Here is a 27,514-nt window from a genome sequence, read left to right as displayed (position 1 = left end):
ATATGCAAGTTTAGATGCCAAAGTGGCTGGGCTAATTCTAACCATTTTTTCATTAAGTACTAGCCAATTATATCACCCCAAAGCTACCAACATTTCCTATCCGTGCTGTCGGTGATTGGTGTATTCAGTGTAATGCTCCCCATACAGACTATGCTCTCAAAACAAAGTATTGTTTTACAGGAATCCAATCTGCTCTGGTTAACAATGGTCTATTAATATCCAGTGGCATTAATGCAAAGCTCAAAACTCAAGTGCCACAGATAAAAGTGGATGCTGTGACCATGTGACTTTACAATGAACCAAGTCAGAACTGCTGATTGCAGTCAAAGAATTCAGTCCTCTACCTAGCCTATCATGTTCAAGACTGAGTTACAACAAAATGCATTATGCATAGCATCATTTATACATTATTTCAAATCCCACACAACTTGCTAATGTCAACAAATAGCTTAAAAACATTTTAATTCAAGTTACCAGAAAACTTATATTATTAAGTGATACTGCAAGGTATAACTGTGTCATTTACATTTCAAATTGTTTCATTTTTAAAATAAGGAGAACCAAAAGTTGTCAAAGATATAAATATATGACTTACAATATCCTAAATGGGTAAAGTATTAGAAAAGCAATATACATGGAGAAACACACGATAACAAAAACTACATTTAGCACATGGTATGCACTTGGTAGTTCATGTATTTCTCACATGAATATGTGCTATTTCTCACTATGAATTATCATCTTTCCCATTTTCTGTAGAAGGAAACTGAGAACCTGAAGTGGCAAGTTCTTTTTCTGAAGGTCACACAAGCATTAAGCGGAAAGGCCAAGATTTAAACCCCTGACTGACAGCTAAACTATCTATGTATGGAATAAAAACTAGGACAGATTGAAAAAAAGCAAAGACCAGAAAGGAAATACTCTTAGATAGATACAGCTGCACTGAGTTTGCTTTCTTTTTCAACTGAGAGCACTTCCCCAAGTGTGTGTAACTTGGACGGCTTAAAGTGAAGCCTTCCTAGCTTGAAATATTAGAAAAGAGAGCCCAAGAGCCAAAAGACGAACTAGAAATTAAGTGGGAATCTCTAGAAAAAAAAAACAGAATGATAGCGAGGGTAAGCCCCAAATCTCAGGTGACCACTAAATCACACAGGTACAGGGGAGGATCTGCACCACACACATACACACACACACACCCCCAAAGAGACAGGCTAAAAAAGCAGCAGCTGAAAACACAGGACACAACAGAGATATCAGGTACTGCATAGTGGGGAAAGAGAACTCAGTGTGCAGTTTGAATCTAGGCAACTTAAGTACCTGTTAGAACAAAAAACAATAATCTTTAGGAGAATACTGAAAAAAACAACTACCCAAAGTTGCTACAATGTGTTATCTACATACAAGTCTAGTCTTTAACCCAAAATATTACTGAACAGGAAAATATAACCCATAATCAAGAAAAAAAGTCATTAGACATTAACTCCAAGTGGGCCCAGATGTTAGATATGAGAGACAAAGACTTCAAAATAGCTATAATGAATATATTAAAAAATTAAAGGTAAATACGGTATCAGTGAGTAACAGATGGAATCTCAACAGAGCAATGGAAGCTATATTTTAAAAATTAGAGATTCTTAATCTGAAAATCAAAATAAAAAATTCATTAGATGGATTCAACAGCAGAGTGGAAATGGCTGGAGGTAGCAGTGAAACCCATTAACCTACAGATACAAGAAATTTAAACCCAAAAAGGATCCACACAAAGAGAAAAGCCCCTATGTACAAATTCCTGAAAGCCAAAGGTAAAGAATATATCTTGAAAGCAACCACAGAAAACCAATGTATCATATACAGATGAGCAATGGTATGATTAATGGCTGTCTTATCGGAAACAATCGTGGGCAGAAGACACTGGAAGTGCATACTCAAACCACTGAAAGAAGAAAACCCTGGCAACCAGGAAACTGACATCCAGCAAAACTATCCTTCAAAAGTGAAGTAAAGGCATCTTCAGATAATAAAAACAAAGAATTTTGTTGCCAGTTGACCTCCCTTACAACAACTACTGAAGGAAGGGAAATAGTATCAGATGGCAACACAGAGCTACAAGAAGAAATGGAAGAAAAAAAAAAAAAAGGAAATAAAACACCATATAAGCATTCTTTCCTCTTTTTTTTAAAGTCGTAGGACTTTTGTTGAAAACAAAAAGTACAACACTGTATTGCTGGGTTTGTAATTTACATGATGACCAAAGTACTAAGAAAAGTATTCTGTTTTAAGGTTCTTATATTTTAGCTGAAAAAATTCAATATTCTCTGTAAGTGGAACAACCACTGAAATAATAATGCAAAGAGATATATAACAAGAAAGTAAATAGAATTAAAATGGATATTAAAAAAGATCTGATTAGCATAGAAGATGGCAGGAAAAGAGGATGAGAGGAACAAAAACGGGTACGAAAACCAACAAATAGCAAAATACCATGCCTAATAACAGCCAAATCACAATAAATGTAAATGAACTAAAGAGTCTGCAGAGAAAATGCAAGTTATGGTACACATATCATACGGTACACGTATGAGAGTATCATAAAAACATTCACTTAAATAGAAGATTACTATGGGTGACATAGGAAACTGATTACTTATGATCAGTTATTTAATGCTAGGTGGGAAGAGTAGGATATAAAATCATAATTTTTACATGTATATAAAAATGCAAAAGTGTTAAGGATTTGAGGTCTTTAACTTTCTCTGTTTTTCAAACCTCCTATATTATCTTCTCTTCATAATGATACGGTAATAAACATTTTAAATAAACAAAGTACAACGAAACCCTTGGAGTAAATTTTTAAAGTGTTGGTTCCGAAAAGGACTAATACTTAGCCTCTTAAAATGCGATACTCTAGGATGACATGAGACAGAAATTTTCCAAAAATGTGTAGTTGGCTGACTCTTTTTGTATTGAGATTTAAAACACCATGGTTACTTTGTGCCAGCACTATGCTAGATGGAGATACTGTGACAACCAAAACTCAGGTCCTGTCTCTGCGTCTACTCAAGAGCTATTCTAGACTGCTATTTTCTGCTTTTTATGATTTTCTTATTTTCTATCTGTATAATGTGCTGGTCATCTTTGAATCCACCTCTGCCAGTGTTCATTTTCCCTTCTAATCTGCCCTCGTTCTGAAAACCAGAAGGCCATATTTGTTATAACTGTGTATAAAGTTTAACTATGTAGTCCCCAAGTGCAGGTGTGCTGAACCCTTTTAAATGAGGCCTTTTGGTTGTTATTGTTGCTGCTTTGCTTAATTACTGAATCAGCTTTGTTTCTAATCAGCATATCTGCCAAATAATTGGGACTGAAATAGGTGAAACGATAATTTTTCAAGTCCTACAAGCCAAATCTATTATTTCTGGAAATTTACAGGTAAGCCAGTACTAAGAATAATTTATCATAAAGCTTAACTTCTAAAATAGTATAGCCTGATTATTTATGTCTGAAACCATTAGGTTCTATAAAAGAGAGGTAATATCTCACTCCAGCTATTCCATGTGAACTCATCAGTTAGTACTTGTGTGTCTGACTTCCCTACAGGATTTGTCCTAGCACCTCACATGTGAGGTTTCATTAACATGTCTATGTTTAAATCCAGCATCTACCACTCACTGGCTGTGAGATTTAGGCAAGTTGCTATTAGCCTCTGAGTTTGTCTATCTGTAAACTAACTGGTTTGGAAGATTACTGTGCACAGACTACAGACTGCTCCTGAAACATGACAGGTGTTGAATAACTGGTAACATTATACAATTCATTATACAGTTATCTAAGGGTTAAATCCAGATCTTTGATAGGTTCCTATAGTAGGATGTTTCAAAACTGACAATCAGCATATCAAAACAAACAAACAAAGCAACAAAAACCCCCACAACTATGTACTACTGTCATTAATGATAACCAAAGTCTGTCTAGGACATTGGTTCTGAAACCTGGCTCTCTGGGAATCACCAGGAAAGCTTTTTTAAAATGGCATGTATATTCTTTGGGAGAGAGGAATCTGTAATTTTTCTCCAGGTAATTCTTTTAGACATTTGGGAATCACTGGTCCAAAAGAAAAGGGAGACAGAGAGCTAGTTCCAAAGAGATGCAGCCTTACCAAGTATTAGTTAAGTGCTTAGGCAAACAACAACCTTGCAAAATATGACTGCTACTCTAAGACCTTCTGAAAACCCATCTCCTCCAAAGATAGATTTGAAGACCAAATACAGATACATGAGTTAAGAGTGCTTTGGAAACTTAACACTTTATACAATATTAAGAAATTCTTCACAGCCTTTCCAATATTAAAGACCCTTTCCAATATTAAAGATCTCCATTCTCAGAAAGAGATAAATTCCAGTGATTCAAAACAAATGTTTCATTGAGGGCCTAATATGTTTAGACAACTTTATTTAAGGAAGGATCTCATGCAAAATTAGAGAAAATTTGACTGTTTAATAATTTTAAACTAGTGGTGACTATTTAACATGTAAGAAAAGGAAGGGAGAAATCCAAGAAAGGAGGAATGAGGGAAGGGAAAAGTTCCTTTAAATATCACTTCCCCTGACAGCACTGGCTAACTGATTTCTCTGTGATGAGGGAAATGTTCTGTATCTTCACTGTCCAGTATGGTAGCCACTAGCCAACATGTGGGTATTGAGCACTTAAAATTTGGCTCAAGTAAATGCATTTTTAACTTTTAACTTATACTTAGTTTAGGGACTTCCCTGGCGGTCCAGTGGTTAAGAATCCGCCTTCCAATGCAGGGGACATGGGTTCAATCCCTGGTCAGGGAACTAAGATCCCACAGGCCGCAGGGCAACTAAGCCCACACACCACAACTAGAGAGCCCACATGCCTCAACTACAGAGCCCACGCGCTCTGGAGCCCGTGCGCCACAACTACAGAGCCCACACACTCCGGAGCCCATGCACTGCAACTACTGAGCTGGTGCTCTGGAGCCCACACACCACAACTAGAGAGAAGTCTGCATGCTGCAATGAAAGATCCCGTGTGCTGCAACTAAGACCCAATGGAGCCAAAAATAATAAATAAATAAATAAATATTAAAAAAATAAAAAAATTTAGTTTAACAGCCAAATGTGACTAGTGGTTATAGTACTGAAAAGTGCAACCCTAGAACATTTAAACATTTACATTACACTTTTGGGAGATACAGATAAGAAAAGCAGAAGAAATTAAAAAAAAAACTTACTATGATTCCATTTATAAGAAACCTTGTTATACTTAAATTTTTTAAAAAATATTTTTCTGTTGGGAAAAGATCTATCCATACAGTGAAACTGAGGGGTCCAAATATTTTCTACTTTATCTTCAATGAACTAAAACACAACTGCCATGGGAATTAAAACCAAAATAGCAAGAACTTACATAGTATTAAACTGTAGGACATTGGAATTAACATCAACTGGGAGTCAAAACGGTTGCTGCAAGTTCCAACCGTGGCTCTGCCAGTTACAGGTCTTATGATTTTGGACAGGTTACTTAGTTCTCTTGTGTCTTAAATTCCAAATGTGCAAACTGGGGCCATCTGCCTGTCAAATGTCCTTTAGGGATTCTAGATGACAATATAAGGTACATAAAAGAGTTTAAGATTCTTCTGTATTACAATAATTTATAAAGAATAGTTCTATTATTCAATGTGTATTGATTGAGGGTCTACTATGTAGTAGGGACATAATGACAAACAGTCACAGACATAGTCTGCTTCTCATGGAGCTTGAAGTCGACTCAAGTTTACTCAAATAACCATCTTAACAAACATACTCCCACTAACTGAAATAAGGGCTAGAAGAGAAAAGAGGTTTGTCCTAGACTGGAGGATAAAGGCTTCCTCTCTCAGGAAATATAAAGATTGAAGTGAAATATTAAGACTGAAAAGTTATCAGTGTGGTATGGGGGAGAAGGGAGGAAGAATTCATGGATACTATTACATACAAAGGCACTATGGCCAGAGGAAGTACTGTGCCATTGAGAAACTGAAACACTAAAGAAGAGGCAGGCCAGAGCTAGACAATGCAGGGCTAATTTTAAGCCAAGGAATAACATGATCAATTTTGTTTTAGAAAGATCACTCCAGGCACAATAGTAATAGGAGGGCATAGTGAATAGGGGAAAGCAGAGAAGGCTACTGGAGAAATATATGCTACAGACTGCTCTAGGATGGTAGCAGTGAGGATGAAAATAATATTTAGGAAATAAAAGTGATACAAAGAACTCGGTGATGAACTGGATGTAGAGAGGTGAGAAAAAGTGTCAAGGATGACTCAGTTTTCTCACTTGTGCAATACGATGAATGGTGGTACCATTCACAGACACACAGGGCACACTGGAAGAGGGCCTGGGTGGTTTTGTTTTCAGAGGCAGAGGAAGAAAAATCTTAAGTTTGTGAGTGTGGGGTGTCTTTTAGAAAGGAAGCAAAAACGTCCAGCAGGCTCTGGATGCCCAGAACTCACAAACGGGGTATTAGTAGGAGACAAAATTTGGGCAGCCATTAGCCTACAGGTGATATAGACAGGGGATATACAGAGAGAGAAGACAGCAGAGGAAGAAGGAAAGCCAGAATCAAGCCTAGAGGATGGCCAGTTTAGAGATGAAGGAAAATGCAGAAGACACTGGGCTGAAAGAGCCAGAGAGAAAGAAGGAAAACTAAAGGAGAGAGTGGTGTTACAGAAGCCAAGGAAGTATCAGGAAGACTTCAAAAGAATATCAAATGCTGCTGGAAGGTTGAATGTTGCTGAGAAAAAAGGTTTGCTGGAATTGGTGATAAGGATGGAGGAGGTCACTGGTGACTTTAATAAGAACTATTTAGGTGAGGGGCTTCCCTGGTGGTGCAGTGGTTAAGAATCTGCCTGCCAATGCAGGGGACACGGGTTCAAGCCCTGGTCCGGGAAGATCCCACATGCCACGGAGCAACTAAGCCCGTGTGCCACAACTACTGAGCCTGAGCTCTGGAGCCCGTGAGCCACAACTACTGAGCCCATGTGCCACAACTACTGAGCCTGCGTTCTAGAGCCCGTGCTCCGCAACAAGAGAAGCCACCACGATGAGAAGCCCGCGCACCACAAAGAAGTAGTCCCCGCTCTCCGCAGCTAGAGAAAGCCCGCGCACAGCAACGAAGACCCAATGCAGTCAAAAATAAATGAATTAAATAAATAAATAAATAAAAGAACTATTTAAGTGAAACGATGGGGTAAAAGTCATGCTACAGTAGATGATCAGGGTCCTCATAGGTCCTTTAAGTCTTCCTCCACTGGAGTACAATAAAGCCTGCTCTACCAAGCTACCTACCCGCAAAAAAGCTCCAAAGTGACTCGCACACTAAACTCTGTTAGAAGCTACATCATTGAAGGAACCAATTCATATCAGCCCAACAAAGAACCATCCAGAGGTTTCTAGTATTCTTACTCTAGATGAATAGCTAATTTGTCAGTGTTCAGGAACAGCATAGTGAAAATTTAAGGCAGAGAAATTTCTGAGCCCAAGGGTACTATGACTACACCAGCCACAATCAGCTTCTGCAGAGAGACAAGATTCCACTAAGCTATGTTTGCCTTTCAGACTTCCCCCTTCTTCTAATCAGAAATCCTCAAGTCCTCCATGGGCTCCAAGTTTTTCATAATAGCTTTAAGAAAGCACTGTTACAGGTTCTAGTGAAAAATGGAAGAATCATAAATCCAATGGCAGATGATAAATTTCATATTTAATGAGAAACCATTGATATATTTTTAACTTCAGTATTTAAGTAGTTTTCCTTGTCCATTCCTCACTCTCTCACTTTGTGGAGTCAACCCACTAGTTCCCCACCCCTTCATACTCTATTTGAAAAACTACCGGTTCTCATGGTTTTACCTGAAATTTGTAGCATAAAAGCACATTTTTATACTACAAATTAAAACCCATTTTCTTAGGTTCTATTATTTCCCAAACCAGTAGCTGCAATTTTATAAGTGTTTGCTCCATTGTAGAACTAATTTGTAGAATGAAACCCAACTCGAGTCCACCTCCCAAACTTGCTCTTCCCAGTCTCCCACCTCTTCATAAATATCAACTCCATTCTCAACAGGGGAAAACACCCCACCCAAACAGTCACCAAATCCCAACAATTCCACCTTTTAAACATATCCAGCATCTAAACACCTGTCATTGTATCAAACACTATCACCTTCATAAAAGTCATCATCATCTTAACTAAAACATTGCAATAGGCTTCTAACTTGTTTCCCAGCTTCCACTCTTACCCCCTTACAGGATACTCTCCACACAGCATAAGAGTGATGTTTTAAAAATGTAAGTCAGGTCATGTCAAGTCTGTGCTCAAAGCTCTCCATGATTCCCTACATCACTCAGGGTAAAACCCCAAGTCTTCATCACGATCTACCAAGTTCTACACTGTTTGTTTTTCACTATTGCTCTAACCTCCTCCCCTATGACTCTCCTGCTAGCCACTCCAGTCTTGCTGGCCCTCTTGTTTCTCAGTCATGCCAAGCATACCCCAGGCACACTACCATCTCAAGGTCTTGGTGTTTGCAGTCCTCTGCCTAGTGTTCTTCCCCTCAGGTGTTTTCACGGGCTGATCTTTCACTCCCGTCTAGTGTCTGCTCATGTACCAGAGGGGGCTTCTCTAACTCCCCCAGAATAACACCACCCCAGCTATCAGCATCTATCACCTTTCGGTTTCCTTACGGCAGTTACATCTGACCTATCTGTTTACTCTCTCCTACTGCTAGAATGAAAGCTCCACAATTCAGTTGTGCTCACGGCTGTAACCCCAGCACTCAGAACAGGGCTATTATTGATGATCAAGATTTGTTGAATAACTAAATTCATATTCATTTCACTTCAGCATGGAGCCAATTTGATTAGTGCTACAGACTTTACAAACACGTATGAAACATGTAATCAAAAATTAGTGAAAACAAACACACTCAATACATAAGAACCTAGAAACGCTCTTTTGGTCCTTCAAATTCTGGCCTAACAAGATTGGGAATGTGACGATGAACACAAACACACATAGAGAAGACACTGATTACGACAGCAGCGTACAGATTTTTTGCCAGATTTTAAATCCCCAAATTTATCTTTCCTTCTCCCCAGGCAGTTAGTTGGTATATACTTGGAGAATGTGTACAGTCTTACAGGTAAACCAGACTTCAGCTCTGGTGTCATGGGTTTAGAGGGTGGGGCCCCTGGCAAAATTGTGAAACAGTGCAAGTTTGTGCCCTGCACAAATATTTCTGATCAAGGTCCCACCTTTACTCATTCCTGGACCTACTCTATTCCTTATCCCCAGGGATGTGACCCATTCTGGTTCCCCCAGGGCGACCTTCAAAGACTCAACCTCTGTACTGACATGATTAGTAGTGTGTGGAATTTCTTGTCCAAGACTCAGCACAGCCCATTTAGAGCAGCAGCTACACTTGTTTAGTGTTTTAAAGTCCCTGTTAAGTGGGAGGAACTGCCCACCCTGATACACTCGATAAACGAATCTTTATTAACTACCTATTCTCTGTCTGGAGATGAATGAGACACCAGCTCAGATCCTAGTGAAAGAGACAGTCATATTAGTCAGTAATTACATTATCACAAGAATTCCTCCTCTTTTCTCTCAGTTGTGTAACCATTCTACTCTCAGGAGGTCAAGATAGAAGAGTGATGTCGGCAACCCCCAACATGTCCCCCTCAACATCCCTGCCATCTCAGAGCAGGTCCAGGGGATAGGGAGAAAGAAGAAATAACAAGAAAGAGGAGCTACTATGTCCTGGCATTAATAAGAAAAACCTGGGTGTGAATGCCAGCTGTACCACTTCCTGTTGAGAGTGGCATTAAGCAATTTCTTCACTTTTTATAACCCCATTTTATCATGAGTAAAATGTGTATAAGACTTATTTCTTAGGAATTAAATGAAAAAACCAACAAGTTCAGCGAAACATGAGACACTTGATATAGCTGTTCCCTTGACCTTTCCCTTTTTATTAATGAGAGAGGCTAAAAGAGAGAGGCCACGTACAAAGATTTGACATACCACCAGCAAAAGGCTCCAAACCTTGGCCTACGGACAACTCTGCAACGGTAATGCAATCTTTTCAAACTACTTTAAAACTGCTTCTAATCCAGTAGGAGCTATTATGGATTCTCCACCACATACTTTTCCACATTTGATAATCATGCTTTCCATCATACATGTTGAAGTTGTCTATCAAATACTTATTTGTTTACCCCCCACTTTTTACTTTCTTCTTGTAGGGGCAGGAATCACTACTTCGGTTTTATTCTTTGAAATACTTAAAAAAAAAAAAATCAATTACTGGCATATCTCTGAAGACTTTGTGCCTTCTTTAAAACACTTTTCTCTCAGCTTCCCTGACACTGCTCTCCTGGCTATTTCTCACCAGCCTAACAGCTCCTTCTTAACTTCCTTTGCTAGTGTTGCCACAATCTCTAGTAGACCTTTAGGCATTCCCCAGGCCCAATCCCAGACCCTGTTTCTGTTCTCTTACTTACCCACTCTCCCCAAGTAATTTCATGCATGACTTTAGATGATAAATACATAAATATATATACACGTACATATGTATGTACATATATATGTATATACACATACACACATATATTTCATATACATATAAAATATATTCTGCCCCTTCTCCCTCAAAATGACTCTTGGACTAAGATATCTTGCAGGCTACTCAAAAGCATTCTTTCTTTCCTCCCCGATCTATATTCCTTCTCCAGCTTTTCCCATCTTAGGCAAAGTACCAACCATCTATTCAGCTGCTCAAGTCCAAAAGCTGGGAATCAGCTTCTCGTTCACTCCCACATCCAATCCACCTATATCCCGCTCATTCTGCCCCCAATCCTTATTACCTGTAAGGAGACCACAGTAAAAAGCTGCTTCCATTCTCACCCTTCTCCATCCAGCAATCAAAAGGTGTCAAAACAAAACAGACCATGTTGCTACCTCACACAAAACTCAATAACTTCCCACTACCTTTATAATAAAATCTCATACTGGCCTCCTCATAGTTCTTTGGACATACCACTCTCTCACCTCACTATCTACACAGATTTTGGTCCTTTGGCCTGGAATACTGTTCTGCCTTATCATCAACTTAGCCTTCAGGTTTCAGCTTCAATGTCATACTTTGTATACCCATCACACAGACGACTGTTTAAAAATGGATAAGTTTATGCTGTATTTTCTTGCTTTTGCACCTTTAAAATAATAAGGTGCTTTCATTTTGCACTCTAAGTTAAGAGTTGTTTATTACTTTATTTGGTAATATCTAATTACAGTTAAAAAAAAAAAAAAAGGCCTCCCCAACCCACCCCACTTAAAATTAGGTCCTATTATATCCTCACCAGCATTCTAACCCTTCTCTTTCATAGCACTGGGAAAAAAAAAGTTTGTAACTAGGTTATTTGTGCAACCATTTGGTTAATGTATGCCTAGAGTATGAGAGTCAGTATCTGTTTTGCTAATCACCGCATCATCCCGCAGTGCCACAGCCAGGTGGCCCACACCTGACAAACTCTTCTCCCCAATAAATATTCGATAAATGGAGAACTCATGGGTCCTGGCCCTAGAATGGCTGCATAATATAGCAAGACGCACCATGGTTATTTAACTATTCCCCTTCAGTTGGATTCTAGGCAAAATACTTTAAAAAGTCACAGTGCTGGGCAAAGAAAGGAATTCACGTAGAAGACACTACAGTCCTTTCCCCCAGCAAGTTTCTGGAGTGCTTTTCTTCTACTTCTTTTGTTCTTCCATAGTTCCTAGCACAAAGTTAGATCCATTGTAGATATTTAAGCATTCAGTGGCCCAAGCAGACTACATGACAGTCAATCAAGAGCTAAGATTAAATGTTATAGAATTCTAAATATTATGATTTCACCTAGAGCTACAAGCATTAGAAAAGGTTTTAAGGAGTTAAGAGTCAATCTAAAAAGTGAAGAACAACTTTTGGGAATCTAGCCAACCTATACTATCAGCCCTCCCCTGCCCTCCTTCAACATTGGTTTATCTATAGCCAGATTTGTACTCCTTAACATGACACATCTCTTTAATCCATTCGCTCAATTCCAAACAAAATTATCTTCAAGAGGAGGTTCTATGCTTATTTAACCTAATAAACCTTTTTCGCTGCCCATAAAGGGCCCAAATGGTAAAAGGTAAAAAACTACAAAGAATTCATTACACTACATGCTGCACAAATGAAAATCTGAACATAACATTTTAGATACTACATTCACTGAAAAAATGCAGAAATTAAGAGAATCTAAAACTGAAGTCCTAAAGTTTAACGATGTATTTTCTTAAGGGCCAATATAAGATTGAAATGGTAACTATACTAGCTATTATTTTGCAAGCGCTGAACGTACGCCTTTGCATACATTTTTTTCCCCTAATCTTCAAAATAACTCTGAAAGGTGAGGAAGCTGAGGCTGAAAAGCTAGGTGACTTCTTCAACTACTATACATCTAAACAATACAGGTGTTCTTTTTTATATACTGTTAACTGACCAAAAACACCAAACAAAAACCTGAAAATTTGGAGAACTGGAAGGGCTTTGTTATTGACAGAATTTAATTTAAAATAAAAAAAACTTTCCTAGGAAGCATACAAGATCAAGGTATACAATATCCTTCAATAAAAAAAGCTTTTAAGACTTACGGGTAAATACAGACTGTTTTACTACTAAACTACAGGGCTTTGGTGAAATAAATCTGAAAATATCTATATAATATTTTCAATAATAAAAATGCTCTAAAAAGGAAATTACCAGCTATATAATCTGCTTTATAAAAATTTTGAGCTTTGAAAGGAAAATATAATAGATTTGAAAGAAACTACAGGAATATGAATAAAATAAGTGTTTTAAAAATCGTTTTTCTTCTGATATGACAAAATACCATAACAGAATGAAAGGAGTAGTACTACCCAAAGCTAAATGATGTCAAGCTTTTAAACAATCAATAAGCTGTAAGGGTTGGGACCTCGGCAATTATTTCAATGAATGTTATGAATGTTACATTTTCAAACACTGGGACAAGTACAGTCTTGTATGAAATGACTGTATGAAGTCAAATAATCATATCCAAAAGAAATTACATACTTTCTGTATTTAAACTTTCCAACACTTCGATCGTGTCAACCTATATGGTGCTAACTCTGCATTCACAAAATTCCATCAATGTATTCATTATACACTTGTAAAGGCAGACTTCAAGTAATCCCAAATCATAAAAAATTATTAATCAAATCTCAAAAGCATCAATGTCATCTCAAAAGAACGATTTTGTACCCTGAAAAAATACAAGTTGTATGCGGCCATAAAAGACAGAATTACAGAAATCAATAGAGTTTATAGGCATGGTTTTCTGTTCACCAAGTATAACTACTTACACAAGACCCCAGAAGGTCTTTCTGGACATCCTCCACAGAAAAAACAATTCTATTTCTCTCTCCCTCTCTCTTAGACTCTGCCCCCCGCCTTTTTGATGTAACCCTCTTCCAAAAGGTTTACATTATAAAAAGTGGATTTATGCCATTATCAGGAAGAGCTTGTCCCAAGACTTAAGATTTCTATATCTTTGCACATTCAAGATTGCAAGAATTGAGCTTTAATAATTCATACACCACAAACACACCCTGCTAAGATTTTCCCTTCAAATACTAATGTTCCCACTCTTGGGACCCCTAACGGGTGTACATAACCCACACAACAACAACCTTTAAAAAAAGACACGGATGGTAGGTGCTCTCCACTCCCTCCTGAGAAACGTCCTCACCACCTAAACCTCCTGCACATTCCCTTCTCGGGGCCTAAAAGTACAACTGTCATTCAGAGGGATGGTAATTGTTAAGCGTGGGTGAGAAAAAAAAAGCATACTCAAGATATATAACTGGATGGGGGAGATTGTTAAATGCAGCCTCTCCGGTATCACGTAACTAGCCTAACCCGCTGCCAACTTTTAAGAGATTAAGTTACATTCCTCTGCAATTCCACCCTTGACAGCTGAATCCAGAGATGCCAGCGAGTCGTGCACGTCCATTCACGCCGCCTCACCAGAGGAGAGCCGGCAGCTACATCCCGCGGTCAGCGCGGACCAGCGGCTGGGGAGGAGGGGGGGCTGGCGAGAGGGCTGCAGAGAGGGCCGGGAGAGCTCACCTTTTCTAGCTCATCGTGGAGCTCCGCCAGGCTGGGCCGGAGGAGCTTCTCGCCCAGCTGCGCTGCCGTGTGCCGGTAGTGGTCGATCCTGGGCACGGCGTCCATAGTGTTGTGGCCAAAGGTGCGCAAATAGTAGGTGTTGGTGTGGGTGTCATAGTAGTAGTGCTGGTGGTGCCCACTGCCGCCGCCGCCGCCCGAGTGCAGGCTGCTCCCCTCGCTCAGCACTGTGTCCCCGCCGTTCTGGAAGTTCACGTTGGGCCCGTCGCCTCCGATCCCCACTGCATCCGACATGCTCTCGTCTGCCGAAGAAGAGGCAGCCGGGTCCACGAAGTTCACGCGGAAGCGGCCCTTGGCTTCCTCGCTGCCCTTGGCTAGCCCGCTTTCGCCGCTGGCTTTCCCGTCCGCGGGGGTCTCCTTGGCCGCCGCCCCAGCGTTAACCGCCGCCGCCGCCGCAGCCGCCCGCCCGGCATTCTCGGAAACCAGATCCACCTGGAAGCGGCTCTGGCTCGGGGTGGGCCCCAGGGGTCTGCCCTGCCCGTCACCGGCCGCCGCGGCGCCCTCCCCGCGGACCCCGCCGCCGCCCCGGCTCGCAGTCGCAGCATCCTCCGGCACCAGGGGCACGGCCGTGCCGGGCAGGTCCATCCCGGCGGCGGCCAGCGCGGCGGCTGGAGGCATCTCCCTGACCCCCGCCAGCCTCGCGGCGCCGGAGGAGGGCGCCGTGGGCCCCGGCTCCATCGCCGCCCGACGCTCAGCGGACCCGGAGAGCCTGGCGGACCTGGCGGGCTGCACACCCTCCGCGCCCCCGGCCGGCGGTGGTTGCTGCCGCAACGCCAGGTGAGGGAGTCGCTCTCCAAGCCGCGCACGCGCCGCCGCTAGCCCGGGCTAGCACGAACGCCTCCGGCAGCCGAGTCTGCGCGCGAGTGCGGCGGGCGCGGGGCGGGCCCCGCTGTTTAAAGCCTCGGCGGGGCCGCGGCGGTGGTGGCTCCCGCTGCAGCACGCGGGAGGCGGGGCCCGCGGCTCCTCCGCCCCTCAGCCCGCCCACCCGCGGTCCCGCAGTGGCGCGCGGTGGAGGCTCCCTCGGCTCTCGGCCAATCCCGGCTCCTGCGCTACCCCACTCACGGATCGCGTCCGGCCCGTCCACGCCGGGCCTCGGGCAGCATGAGCAACGCGATCCGGGAGCGGTCAAGCGCCGCCTCGCCGCCGTCGCCGGGAAGATCTCTGCGCCGCTACCTCCTCTTCCGTCGCCCTCCTCCCACCCCTCCACCTCCTTCCCCCGCCCGGCTCTGCGGCGAAGAGGAGCGGGGGCCCCCCGGCCTCCTCCCTCTCTCCCCGCCCCTGGGGCAGCGCGTCAGTGGGCCGACAGCACAGGCCACGGCAGACCAGGCTGCGGACGGTGCCCGGACCACCCGGCCAGAGAAGGGGCGCGCGGGCCCTGCCTCGGCTCACGCCGATTGCTGATGCTCCGGCGGCGGCTCCGGAGGCAGTCGCCCGCTCGCTTTTTTTTTCCTTTTTTTTTTTTTAAGTTCTAAGCTCTCAATACGGGGCCGAGCCGGCGAGATCTCGCGAGATGCTGCAGGGCTACCGGGCCGCTTCCCCTGCGGCACGTGGTACCCGAGGCGATGCAGGAGCGGCAGGCGGCTCTGAGCTTCTGCGGGTGATGCCGGGGGTTTCCCGTCCGGAGCGCAGGTGCTTCCGGAGTTGCGGGCAAGGTGCGCCCCCCGGGGAGGCGCGCCCCCCGGCGAGGCCTGCTCGGAGCTCCGGCCCGCCGCGACTCCCCTCACTCACTCCAGGCCTGAGCCTAGAGGGAGGCAAGATTTCTTCTGTGCTGCCTTTGAGGCGTTTACCTGCCTGGCAGCGTTAGATTTGTATAACCAGATACTAATTCCAGTCGTGATGCATTGGGTGTGTCCACATTTCCTATGACACCTTCATTTTAAAAGCTGTGATGTTTGAAGGTGAGAAAGGAGCCTAGTTGTGATACCATATTGTTTCAAGACGATTTTTAACTGGAGGCATTTCCAAAAAACAGAAATGAATTCACTGAGAGCAATAACTAACTGTGGAGCACTAACCGGGAAGTTTCGACGTGGTTTAAGTTGTGAAGACTTCCGCTATTTCAAGTAAAACAGAAAGGTACTTCTCCTGTGCAGGCCTATTTTCTCTTCTGTAAAAAATAGGGGAATATAATTACTTTGCAGTTTTCTTAGCGGTAGAATCCCATTTTTAACCTAAATTCTACCCACAGCCCTACATAAACAGATAACCATGAATGGCTTCTTCCATCACTTGTCTTTTAGTTTTGTATTGATGTTTACGTAATTTTTAATTTTATTTATGGGGATAAACACATCCTTTGCTGAATCCTGAAAGCATGATCAAAGAGAGGCAGAGTTTGCGGAACTGTTTGGAAATACCGTCAAGAAAGCTGCAACCAGGCAATTTTCAAAAAATTGTACTATCCGTGATTTTATTTGACATTCACAACTTTTCATCTCAGTTTATTATCTCTGTTGTAAAGATAGAGAGAGGAAGGAACCGCTCTTGGATCATGGAGCCACAGTTTTTAAACTCCCTCATGAGCTGTAGTAATATTAGCAGAAAACTAGAAGAAGCCAGAACAATCAGGTGGTCCTTTAGGCAGTACAGTTTCTACTACAAGATTGCTGCCTTAGTAGCTGATGCGTGTGGTACCTTTTAGCTCCAGAGCTAATTTGGTGGCTGTGGGTATTCAACATTCATTGATCTAAACAAATAGTAAGCACCTACTATGAGGTGCTCTGTGTTATGGGGATATAGCAATGAGCAAAACAGACAACCCCTTCTCTCGTGGAGCTCATAGTCTAGCGAGAGAGGCAATAAATAAGATAAATAGGTAAAATATGTAGCATGCTAGTAGTGAGTGCTAAGGAAAGGGGAATGGGATATGTGTGTAAGATGGAGGTGGTAAAATTTTTCATAGGATGGCCCCAGTGAGAAGGTGACATTTGAGTGTGGAAATGAGTGGTGCAAATACTTGGGAAAAGAGTGTTCCAAGCAGAGGAAAAGCAAAGGCCTGAAGGTGAGAGCACGCCCAAAATGTTGATGGGATTGCATGTAGGCCAATGTGGCTGAAGCTGCTTAAGGGATGGGGAGAATCAAAGGTCAGAGAGTTTAGGGGTTGGGGACATGACAGTCCAGAATGTATAGCACCTCTTTGGCTTTTACTCTGAGTGGGATGGTATATTAGCTTGGGCTGCCTTCTCACTGTGTCCTCACATGGTAGAAAGAGAACTGTGATGCCTCTTCTTCTATAGGGCATCATTTCTATCTGATCAGGGCTCCACCCTTATGACTTCATTTAACATTAATCACCTCATTAAAGGCAATATCTTCAATACAGTCACATGGGTTAGTGCTTCAACGTAAGGATTTTGGGGAGACACAGTACAGTCCCTAGCAATGGCAAGTTATTGGAGGGTCTGAGTAGAGGAATGACATGATTTGATGATATATAAAGGATCAGTCTAGCTGCCTTGTTGTAAATACACAAGTGGGTAAGCAGTGGTGACAGAAAAAAGCAAGGGGATGTGTTAAGAGGTATTGCTGCAATCCGGGAAGTAAAGGTGTGGCTTTGACCACTGTGTGTAGCAGTGGAAATGGGAGGAAAGTGGTCAAGCTCTGGAGTGGCGGCAATAGAATTTGCTGAAGGATGTGGAGTATTGAAGAGAATCCAAGAGTTTGGGCCTGAGCAACTGGAAAAATGGTATTGCTATTTTCTGAGATGGAGAAGATGGTGAATGGAGGAGGATTGTGTTGGAGGAATATCATGAGCTCAAACGGATATGTCTGTTGGAGGAAACAAAGAAATGTATAGTAATAACAAATAGTAGTCACTCATAAACATGTGATTGCAAACCGAGAAGTTCTGGGACAGAGAGGAATATGGTACAATGAGAATGCAAAAGAGAGGGACCAAACTTAGTCAGGGAGGAAGTGACTTTTCAGTGAGGTCTGAAGGATGACTAGGATTAAACTATAACTTTCATAGGGGTTTGAGAAAAGGGAAATATGGCGAGCAAAAGGCCTCTTGGAATGAACATGGCCAGTTTGGTTAAAGAATAGGGATTAAGGGACAAGAGTAATAAAAGATGAGTCTATTCTAAAAGCCCTATAAAACCTATAAAATGGGTTTCCAGGAAGATTTGGGGTGGGGAGCACAAATGATCAGATTTACATTTACTAAAAGTCCCTCTAGTTATTATATTGCGGGCAGAAGATTGGAGAGGAACAAGAATAAGTATAGAAAGACGGGATACAATTTCAGTAATCTAGGCATGAGATGATAGTAATAATAGTAGCTAACATTTATAGGGAATTTATGTCCTGTATACTGTGCTAAACTCTACGTTCATAGTCTTATTTAGTTCTTACAGCAACACTATGAAGAACATCATAGTATTATTCCTATTTTTACAGATGAAAATCTTGGTTAAGGAAAAGAGTTTAAGAAACTTGTCTGAGGTCACTCAGCCAAAACCAAGATTTAAATCCAGGGAGATTTCTCCACTAATCAAGCTATAGGAGTTTGGATTATGGGGGATGCAGGGAAATGAGGAAGGGGAAAAATTTGAGCGATATGCTACTTAAGACGTAACTCAGAGAACTTGGAAACGGATTGAAGGAATGAGGGAAAATGAAGGATAACTTGAGTTTTCAAACGTGTTCACCTGGAGTTAGATGGCAGTGACATTAGTGAGGAAGAACATTCTAAAGCTAGGTTTGAAGATGAATATGAGAAATCTGGTCTGGGGCATTTGGGGATTTGAGACATCCAAGTGGAAAATTAAGAAAACATTTGGCTACATGGGTCTTGTGCTCAAAAACGAAGTTTGTATGAGAGTTCAAATGTGAGGGTTTTCTGCAAATAGATGATAGTAACTGACACCATGGGCATGAATACGGTCACTCAGTAAGATGGATAGAGCAACACTGTGCGATAGAATGTTGGAAGTATTCTGTATCAGTGTGGCCCAATACAGTAGCCATGAACCACTTGTGGGTTTTGAGCCCTTGAAATGCCTAGGGCAATTGAACTGAATTTTTAAATTCTATTAAGTTTATTAAATAGCCCCATGGGCTAGTGGCTTCCATATAAAACAGCATAGATATAGAGTTCAAAAGAAGGCCTAGGGCCCAGACTTGTGTGATTCCAACATTTGATGACTAGATTAAAGAAGTGGCCTGAGATATGGGAAGAAAACCAGATGAAGGCATTTGCAAAGTAGGATCAGCTGTGTTAAATTGGGCCAAGAGGTGGAAAAAGATGAGAGGTGAATATATATTGAATTTAGTAACATGTATTAGCCAACATAATGAGAGGGTAATGAGAGAGGGAGCAAGGGCTCCAGGAGATAGAATCAAAGTACGCATGTGAAACTTGTAGAAACCCTGTCAGGAGAAGTCTCGTGTAGTTCACTGCTAGCAAACATTTATCAGATTTACCGGTTGTCAAGTTAGAGACTAACTTTGAGGAGAACAGACTTGTTGTAAGGGCCATGATGGAGGAGTAACCCAGGCATTTTGCTCATCTTCCCCTTTTGCCAGGAAGTCGGTCTGGCCATGTATGTACCGATGTCCTTACTATGTATTGAATGTACTCAGAATTTTAGGACTAGAAGGGACTTAGGATGTTGTTCCAAGCTTCTCATTTCACAAATGCTAAAATGTCCTAAAAGGAGATAAAAATTATGTTAGACCTGCAACTCTTCACATCTTGCACCATTAGAGCATGTGAGGTGCAAAACCTTGTGGAGCTTTTTTTTTTTTTTTTAATTTTTATTTATTTATTTATTTATTTTTTGGCTGTGTTGGGTCTTCGTTTCTGTGCGAGGGCTTTCTCTAGTTGCGGCAAGCGGGGGCCACTCTTCATCGCGGTGCGCGGGCCTCTCACTATCGCGGCCTCTCTTGTTGCGGAGCACAGGATCCAGACGCGCAGGCTCAGTAGTTGTGGCTCACGGGCTCAGTTGCTCCGCAGCATGTGGGATCTTCCCAGACCAGGGCTAGAACCCGTGTCCCCTGCATTGGCAGGCAGATTCTCAACCACCGCGCCACCAGGGAAGCCCCCTTGTGGAGCTTTAAAGTCACAGTTTTTATTTATCTTTTTTTTACACTGAGTTTTAGTTAGACGTGCTTGCTGTGCTCACATTCTACCTGGTTATGGTTTCCCATTTTTACTAGCTAGCAATCAGCATACAGGTTAGGTCAATGGTATTTCCCTTGAGAAATAAAGTGATTATCATGGGAAAAAAAAGTTACCCTAGAGAAGCTTGTGTATGCTGTAAATGTTACAATTTTGTTTTGTTATCTGAGTCCGATCATATTCTTCTTAAATTAACAATATAAAGATTTTAAAGTCAGTCATAGAATTAAACATTAATCAAAATCTAACTTGCTTTTTATCTAAATAACATTTAAATTAGTACTTGTAAATTATGTCTTTCAGAAAACATAGCCCAAGATTTTACTGAATCGAAATCTTTTATGTTTTGTTTACCCAAGCAGTAAATTCATGACAAATGCGTTTAAAGTAAACACAATCTCTTTTCTCATTCCCTACCTCCACCTACACATGTGTTTGTCATAAAGCTAATCAAGGAAATCAGTAAAATTTTGTATTGGAAAAGTTATTTGTGTCTGCACTGATTTACTTCTAATTCTGCAGGCTGTGAACATTTGCAATAAAGTTCAAAATTGTTATCAAATATTAATATGTCAAATAAATACTTTTACAAAATAGCTAAATGATTACACTCGTGGTCTCCATAGCCAAACTACCTGGATTTGAATCTCAGCTTCACTAGTTACTTACTAGTCATGTGACATGGGCTAGTGTGACCTCTGTGCCTCAGTTTCCTCATCTGTAAAATAGGGATAATGATGGTAGCTAACTCATAGAGTTATGAGGATTACGTTAATTACTATCTATAAGGTGCTTAGGACAGTGCCTGATACATGGTAAGCCCTAATATATATAAACATTAAATAATTATTTGAAGCATTTAATGTTTTATTGAAATTTTTAAAAAATGGCTCTAAGGCTAAACTTTTAAATTGTATCTTTTTTGGGGAGTGTGCCCTGTTTAGTTTTAAATTTTGCTTTTCATTTTGATTTTGAGAAGCTTTTAAATGATTTTTGAGTAGCATGTAAGCTGTCTTTTTCTGTTACAGATTTGGGGTTTTTTAAGCAGTTGTTAGTATCATTATTTTGCTGCCACTTAATTTGTTTTTTTAAATCTTTTTTTTTTAATATTTATTTATTTGGTTGTGTGGGGTCTTAGTCGCAGCAGGTGGGCTCCTTGGTTGTGGCTCACAGGCTCCTCAGTTGCAGCATGTGGGCTTCTCAGTTGCAGCACATGGGCTCCTTAGTTGCGGCACATGGGCTCCTTAGTTGTGGCACATGGGCTCCTTAGTTGCACCGCCACTTAATTTGGAAGATGGAACAGCAGCCCAGACTGAGGATTTCTTTTTTATTCACCTTAAATCCATTTTTTCCTCCTACTGTGCCCTTTAAAACTAATGGTTTGTTACTAAAACCATTATGCACTAAATGTATGTTACATACTAAAGTATGCTATAGGAATGTTTTGTCTGTATTTCACTATACTTTCCCAAAAATTAAGATTAAAAATACACACACCAACACTTTAACAAAACACACAGGCCTTAAGAATTAAATTGCACCCTCTTTATGGAGTCAAATATTGTAATGTACCCCATAACTAAATTACATACCTTCATTTTCTTCACTTTTTTTTTTTTTGTCTTTTTCGGCCGCACCATGCAGCTTGTGGGATCTTAGTTCCCTGACCAGGGATTGAACCCGCGCCCTTGGCAGTGAAAGTGCAGAGTCCTAACCCCTGGACCACCAGAGAGTTCCCTACATTTTCTTCACTCTTAATGAAAAATCTCTAACTTTTTATCCTCTATTACATTCCTTAATGATTACTCCAGTTTTTCGCTTTCAAAAAACCACAAGTATAATTGAGATATGTTTTTGTAATTGTGTAAGATTCCTGAAATTCAAAGTCATAAATATGGAAGGGATCTTAAAGGATTATATAGTAAACCCCTATATTGTGGAATAGAGTGCTTCTTCTGCCTTTGACATTTAAAAAAACAAACTTTTTTTTCCTTTAGTAACACATACTCATGGTTACAAGTCCTTACAGCCATAGTACTAGACATGTAATAAATGCTCAAATACTTACTTAAGAGCAGTATATTCTTCCTAATGGCTAAACTAAATTATTCTTCTAACAATTCAGATTTTTTGCTTCATGTCCTATTCTTCAGAGGTTATGGAAACCCATAAAATGTAAGGTTATTTTTGGTTTTATTTTCTAAATGATTTCCTCTTGCACGTCATTATAGAGCCCAATTTCTAGGTATGTAATTATTTTTATTACTTTTCTCTGGGATCTTTCTTATATGTGGGCCAAAACTATTAAATTCAATATTCCACTTAAAAAAACAACAGGGACTTCCCTGGTGGTCCAGTGAGTAAGACTCCGCGCTTCCAAGGCAGGGGGCCTGGGTTCGATCCTCTGTTGGGGAGCTAGATCCCACATGCATGCCGCAACTAAGAGTTCGCATGCCGCAACTAAGAAGTCTGCATGCTGCAACTAAGAAGTCCGCCTGCTGCAAATAAAAGATCCTACATGCCGCAACTAAAAGATCCCGCATGCCTCAACTAAAACATGGCGCAAGGAAAATCCCTCATGCCGCACGCAGCTGAGACCCAGCGCAGCCAAAATTAAAAAAACAAAACAGAAAAAACAACAGATGATTATAAAGTTAAGGACAGACTTTTACAGTTCAAGTAATTGTTTTTTCTTGAAACTGGGCTACCACATCTGACTTCGAAGATGGCCCTGAGTAACAACTCTTCTGATAAGTCAAAAAATGTTTTTTGTATTTTAAGAGTTTTGAACTGAAAGTCCACCACTATTTCAACCAATTTCTAAAGACATAAAGTTCCAGAATATAAATTTTAAAATCCACATTTATGAGGTCAATTAGATTTTTATAATATTTTTCTAATTATAAAGGTAACACATGTTTAATAAAGAAGTCATAGGGGGCTTCCCTGGTGGCGCAGTGGTTGAGAATCTGCCTGCCAATGCAGGGGACACGGGTTCTAGCCCTGGTCTGGGAAGATCCCACATGCCGCGGAGCAACTAGGCCCGTGAGCCACAACTACTGAGCCTGCGCGTCTGGAGCCTGTGCTCCGCAACAAGAGAGGCCGCGACAGTGAGAGGCCCGCGCACCGTGATGAAGACTGGCCCCCGCTTGCCGCAACTAGAGAAAGCCCTCGCACAGAAACGAAGACCCAACATAGCAATCAATCAATCAATCAATCAATAAATCTTAAAAAAAAAAAAGTCATAGGAAAAATCAAAGGGAAATAGTACTTATAATGCCATCACCCTAAAATAGCATTTACCTTTTGCTTTTTGATATTACAAAAAGATTTATTATATATTTTGTTTTGTAATTTTTAAAACTTACCAGTAACATGAACATCTTTCTGTATATATAATTATCTTGCAAACGCATGATTCCTAATGGCTTCATAATATTGCATTATTTGGATTTTCCATAATTTACTGAATCTATCACCTATTTTTTTAATGTTTAGTTTATTTCCTTCCTTTATAAATATAGCAAGCAATGTTGCATTGAATATCTTTGTGCATATAAATTTTTTTATAATTGATTATTTCCTTAGGCTAAGTTCCTAGAAGTGAAATTTCAGGGTATGTGTATTTTTAAAACTTTTGGCATACATTGCAAAATTGATTTTCAGAAAGGTTATATCGGTTTATTCTTCTATTAGCTTTGTATTTGAGTGCCTGTCTCCCACCATCCTTAGAAATTCTGAGAAAGATCCTTCTTAATCTTTGTCAGTCTCATTAGCAAGGTTTAATTTTCAGATCATCAGTTGCTAGTGAGGGTGAACTTTTAAAAGTTTATTCATCATTTACATATCATTATTTCTGAATTGCCTGTTGATATCTATATTAGACATATTCTGTATCCTAGAAGTCTGGCTTCCATTCTGCCTTGTTTTGGTAATAGCGTACAAATGTTTTTTTGGTGGGGTGTGGGTATGGCCTCTCTGTGCAGTTTTGGAAGGACAGAACATTGGAGGACCTTGACTGCCCCAGCCAAATTGTGAGCACATGACCAAATGTGCCAGTCTGGTTCTCCTAAGAGTTTTGAATTTTGCGGGGTGTGGTGCAAAGTCAGAAAGTAAGTCCGGTTGCTGGGTCTGTTAGCTGCTCGTACTTCACTGCCTCCCTAACTAGAGAACTGCGTTGCCTATGGGTAGCTGAAGGGTGGAGTGGAGAAAGGGACAAAACAAAGGCCTTTGCCTCTCCTTGTGACTACTCTGACGAGCGCCCTGTGGGGTTGGCTAAGCCTTCAGCTGCATCCGCAGCGTTAGTTGGCTTCTCCCTCTGCCCAGTCTCGCCTCCTCATTTCCTTAACAGGAGTATCTTCGGAAAGCAGTCACCAGCAAAACTTCATCTTCCACCTCAAACTGTTTCCATGGAACTGTCCTTTTATTTCAGTGATAGCACTCAGAAAAGGCTGTATAGTAGTTCCTCTGGAACTACTTCTCTTGTCCTTTTTGCATCCAGTTCTCTTTGCTTTTAGCTTTCCTATATTCTCCCAGTAATTCACTCTTAAGTTAACCAGAGTTGGTTCCCATGGCTTGCAAACAAGAATCAGTATTAATACAATGTTCCTTGCCATTTTTCCAATGTCTTTTACTTACCAATTTTAGGAGTTTTTAGGTATCACAGACATAAACCTTAAACTAAATTGGTTCTCTTCAGTTTATCAGTTGCATTGTAGTTTTGTTCATCCTAGTGTTGACATGCAGTTATTTTTAAAACGGATTGCGATCAAGTATCTCAATCTTTTCCTCTGTGATTTTTACCTTTTATATAATGCTTAGAACCTTGCCATTACAAGACCATGTGCAAAAATTAGTATGTATATATATTTCAGTTTAAGGTTTTATTTTTAATCTCCTAATTCTTATAACATTTACTTTTGCTTTGGTATAAGGCAATGATTTAATAATTTTCTTCAAATAATTTGAGTATTTTGGCTTTTATATTAAAGTCTACTTTAACAGTATCCTCAAATTTCAGTGCAGAAATAAGATAAACATTTATCTTTTACTCAGACAGTAGTGCAGAAATGTGTCTCAAGCTGGCCAGGTAGCTCTGCCATTCTCATCAGGAGCTCTCATCTCTGGGTCAGAGGCAGTTGCTTCCTATCTTGCTTTTTTCTAGTCAGTGGGAAGGGGGAACTAGAGAGTAGAAAACAAGCAACTTCCTTAACAACACATACGAGCGTGCACACACACACACACACAGACATACTAACACACACACATACTCACATTCTTGCATCTTACTGGCCAAAATTTAGGCACTTGGCTATGCATAGCAGGTTAGGAAATCTTATCTTTTACTGGGCAGTCATGTGGCCAGCCAAAACCCATGGAATTGGAATTCCCTTTGATGATGAGTCCTGCCAGTGGGTAGAAATCTGCATTTTGAAGGGTTGTAAAACATCCTATTAAAATGGCAATTATGTTGAACATGGAACTGAAAATGTACCTACAAATATTAAGTGAAAATTATGCATAGCTAACATTTTGTGGGGGCTTCCCCATACAAAATGGTGTGTGTGTGTGTGTGTGTGTGTGTACCATAGCAATTCAAAGCTTCTCTTCCTCTTCCTTCACCATCACCACAAATATGTATTTGGATGTGGAGCTTAAGTTGAGAAGAGATTTTCTTTTAATTAGATGATTTTAAGCCTCTTGACATACCTCACGTACTTCTTTTGTTCAGCTCTCAGATTCCTTTTTTGCAGGGTGGGTAAATATGAGCAATGATGATAGGAAGAATACATTAGTATGATTATTTAAGAGGATTTGCAATTTATGTAGTAAATTCATCAAGAAATACTATATTCTTGAAAAGGAATGGCCTATATCTGATTTAGGAAGAACCATTAAAGATCTAATAATGAAGAATAATCTGAAGTTCTATCTTCTCATCTATTCTAAGTATACTCAGTAATGGGACTGATTTTTATTGTGATGGTTTGGGCACAGTTCTATATTCAGTTTCTTTGTACTTTATTTTGGGGTTATAAATGTCCAAACCTTAGAATTCATCCTGCAAGCCCAAAAGATGACTCCTTGGAAACTAACATAAAATATCCTTTGGTATCATAGACAGAATACTGGTTTTGTGTAAACTGTGGTTTTGATGCAGAATGGTATTGGGTGCTTTGTTTTATTTTTATAGTTTTTATCATGATATATAACATAGATACAGGGAAGTGTTTAAACATATATGTACATTTTGATGAAAATTACAAAGCAAATATCTGTATAAATCACGACTTGGTCACCAAACATAACATTGCCAGGTCTCCAGAAGCCCCCAAGTGTGCCTTTTCCACCTTACAGCCCTTTTGTCCCACTCCCAGATAGTCTGTGATAGTCATTTCCTTGGTTTTCCTATCTGTATATACACCCCTAGACATAATATAAATGGATTCATACTGCATGTTTCGTGTCTTGCTTCTTTTCAGCATATGTTTGTACAGTTGATCCACGCTGATGTGTCGTAGTGCATTTATTTTCACAACATTATAGCTTTGCCTTGTATGGCTATATCACAATTTATGTAGCCATTCTACTGTTAATGAATATTTTGGTGGTTTCCATGTTAGCTTTTGTTTTTGCTATTGGGAACATTTTTGTCGTGAACATTTTAGTACACGTGATGGTGAATATATGCGTGTTTCTGTAGGGTCTATATTTAGGAGGTTATTGCTGGTTCGTAGGGTATGTTCTTCACCTTCTATAGATGGTGACAAACCATCTATAGAAGGTGACAAACCATAGATGGCAAACTTTTCCAAGTGGTTGTACCAAGAATGGTATTATTTTTAAGATTCTTTACCATATCTTCAAATATTTGCTAAAAGTTTCTTGAGAGAGGAAAACAAACTGGTTTACTATGGTATTGCATTTTATTATAAAATAAATTTTGTTTTATTTATTTTAAAATTTTATAGAAACAACAGTACATTTTATTCACCACACATTTTCATCTCTTTTGCCTGTCTGCTAAGAAAGATGGATGATTGTAGAATGAACAAACCATAAGCACCCAGAAGGAAATAATAATTAAAATAATCAGGAA

At 40.6% G+C, this 27,514-nt stretch overlaps 1 protein-coding gene across 1 annotated transcript in view; it reads right to left on the bottom strand.

Moving 5' to 3' along the window:
• The window catches only part of SLC12A2 (solute carrier family 12 member 2), a 106,629-nt gene extending 91,496 nt beyond the window's left edge, over positions 1 to 15,133 (bottom strand). Inside the window, exon 1 of the mRNA XM_061188120.1 lies at positions 14,238 to 15,133. Within this exon, the coding sequence (XP_061044103.1) occupies positions 14,238 to 14,972 (735 nt within the window). The 5' untranslated portion in view covers positions 14,973 to 15,133. The remainder of the gene's footprint in view (positions 1 to 14,237) is intronic.
• Between the last annotated feature and the right edge of the window lie 12,381 nt (positions 15,134 to 27,514).

This window comes from Eubalaena glacialis, chromosome 4, assembly GCF_028564815.1.
Source record: "Eubalaena glacialis isolate mEubGla1 chromosome 4, mEubGla1.1.hap2.+ XY, whole genome shotgun sequence".
In the NCBI taxonomy this organism is placed as follows: domain Eukaryota; kingdom Metazoa; phylum Chordata; class Mammalia; order Artiodactyla; family Balaenidae; genus Eubalaena; species Eubalaena glacialis.
The sequence above is the reverse complement of the archived record's forward strand: the minus strand, read 5'-3'. Positions and strand labels throughout refer to the sequence as shown.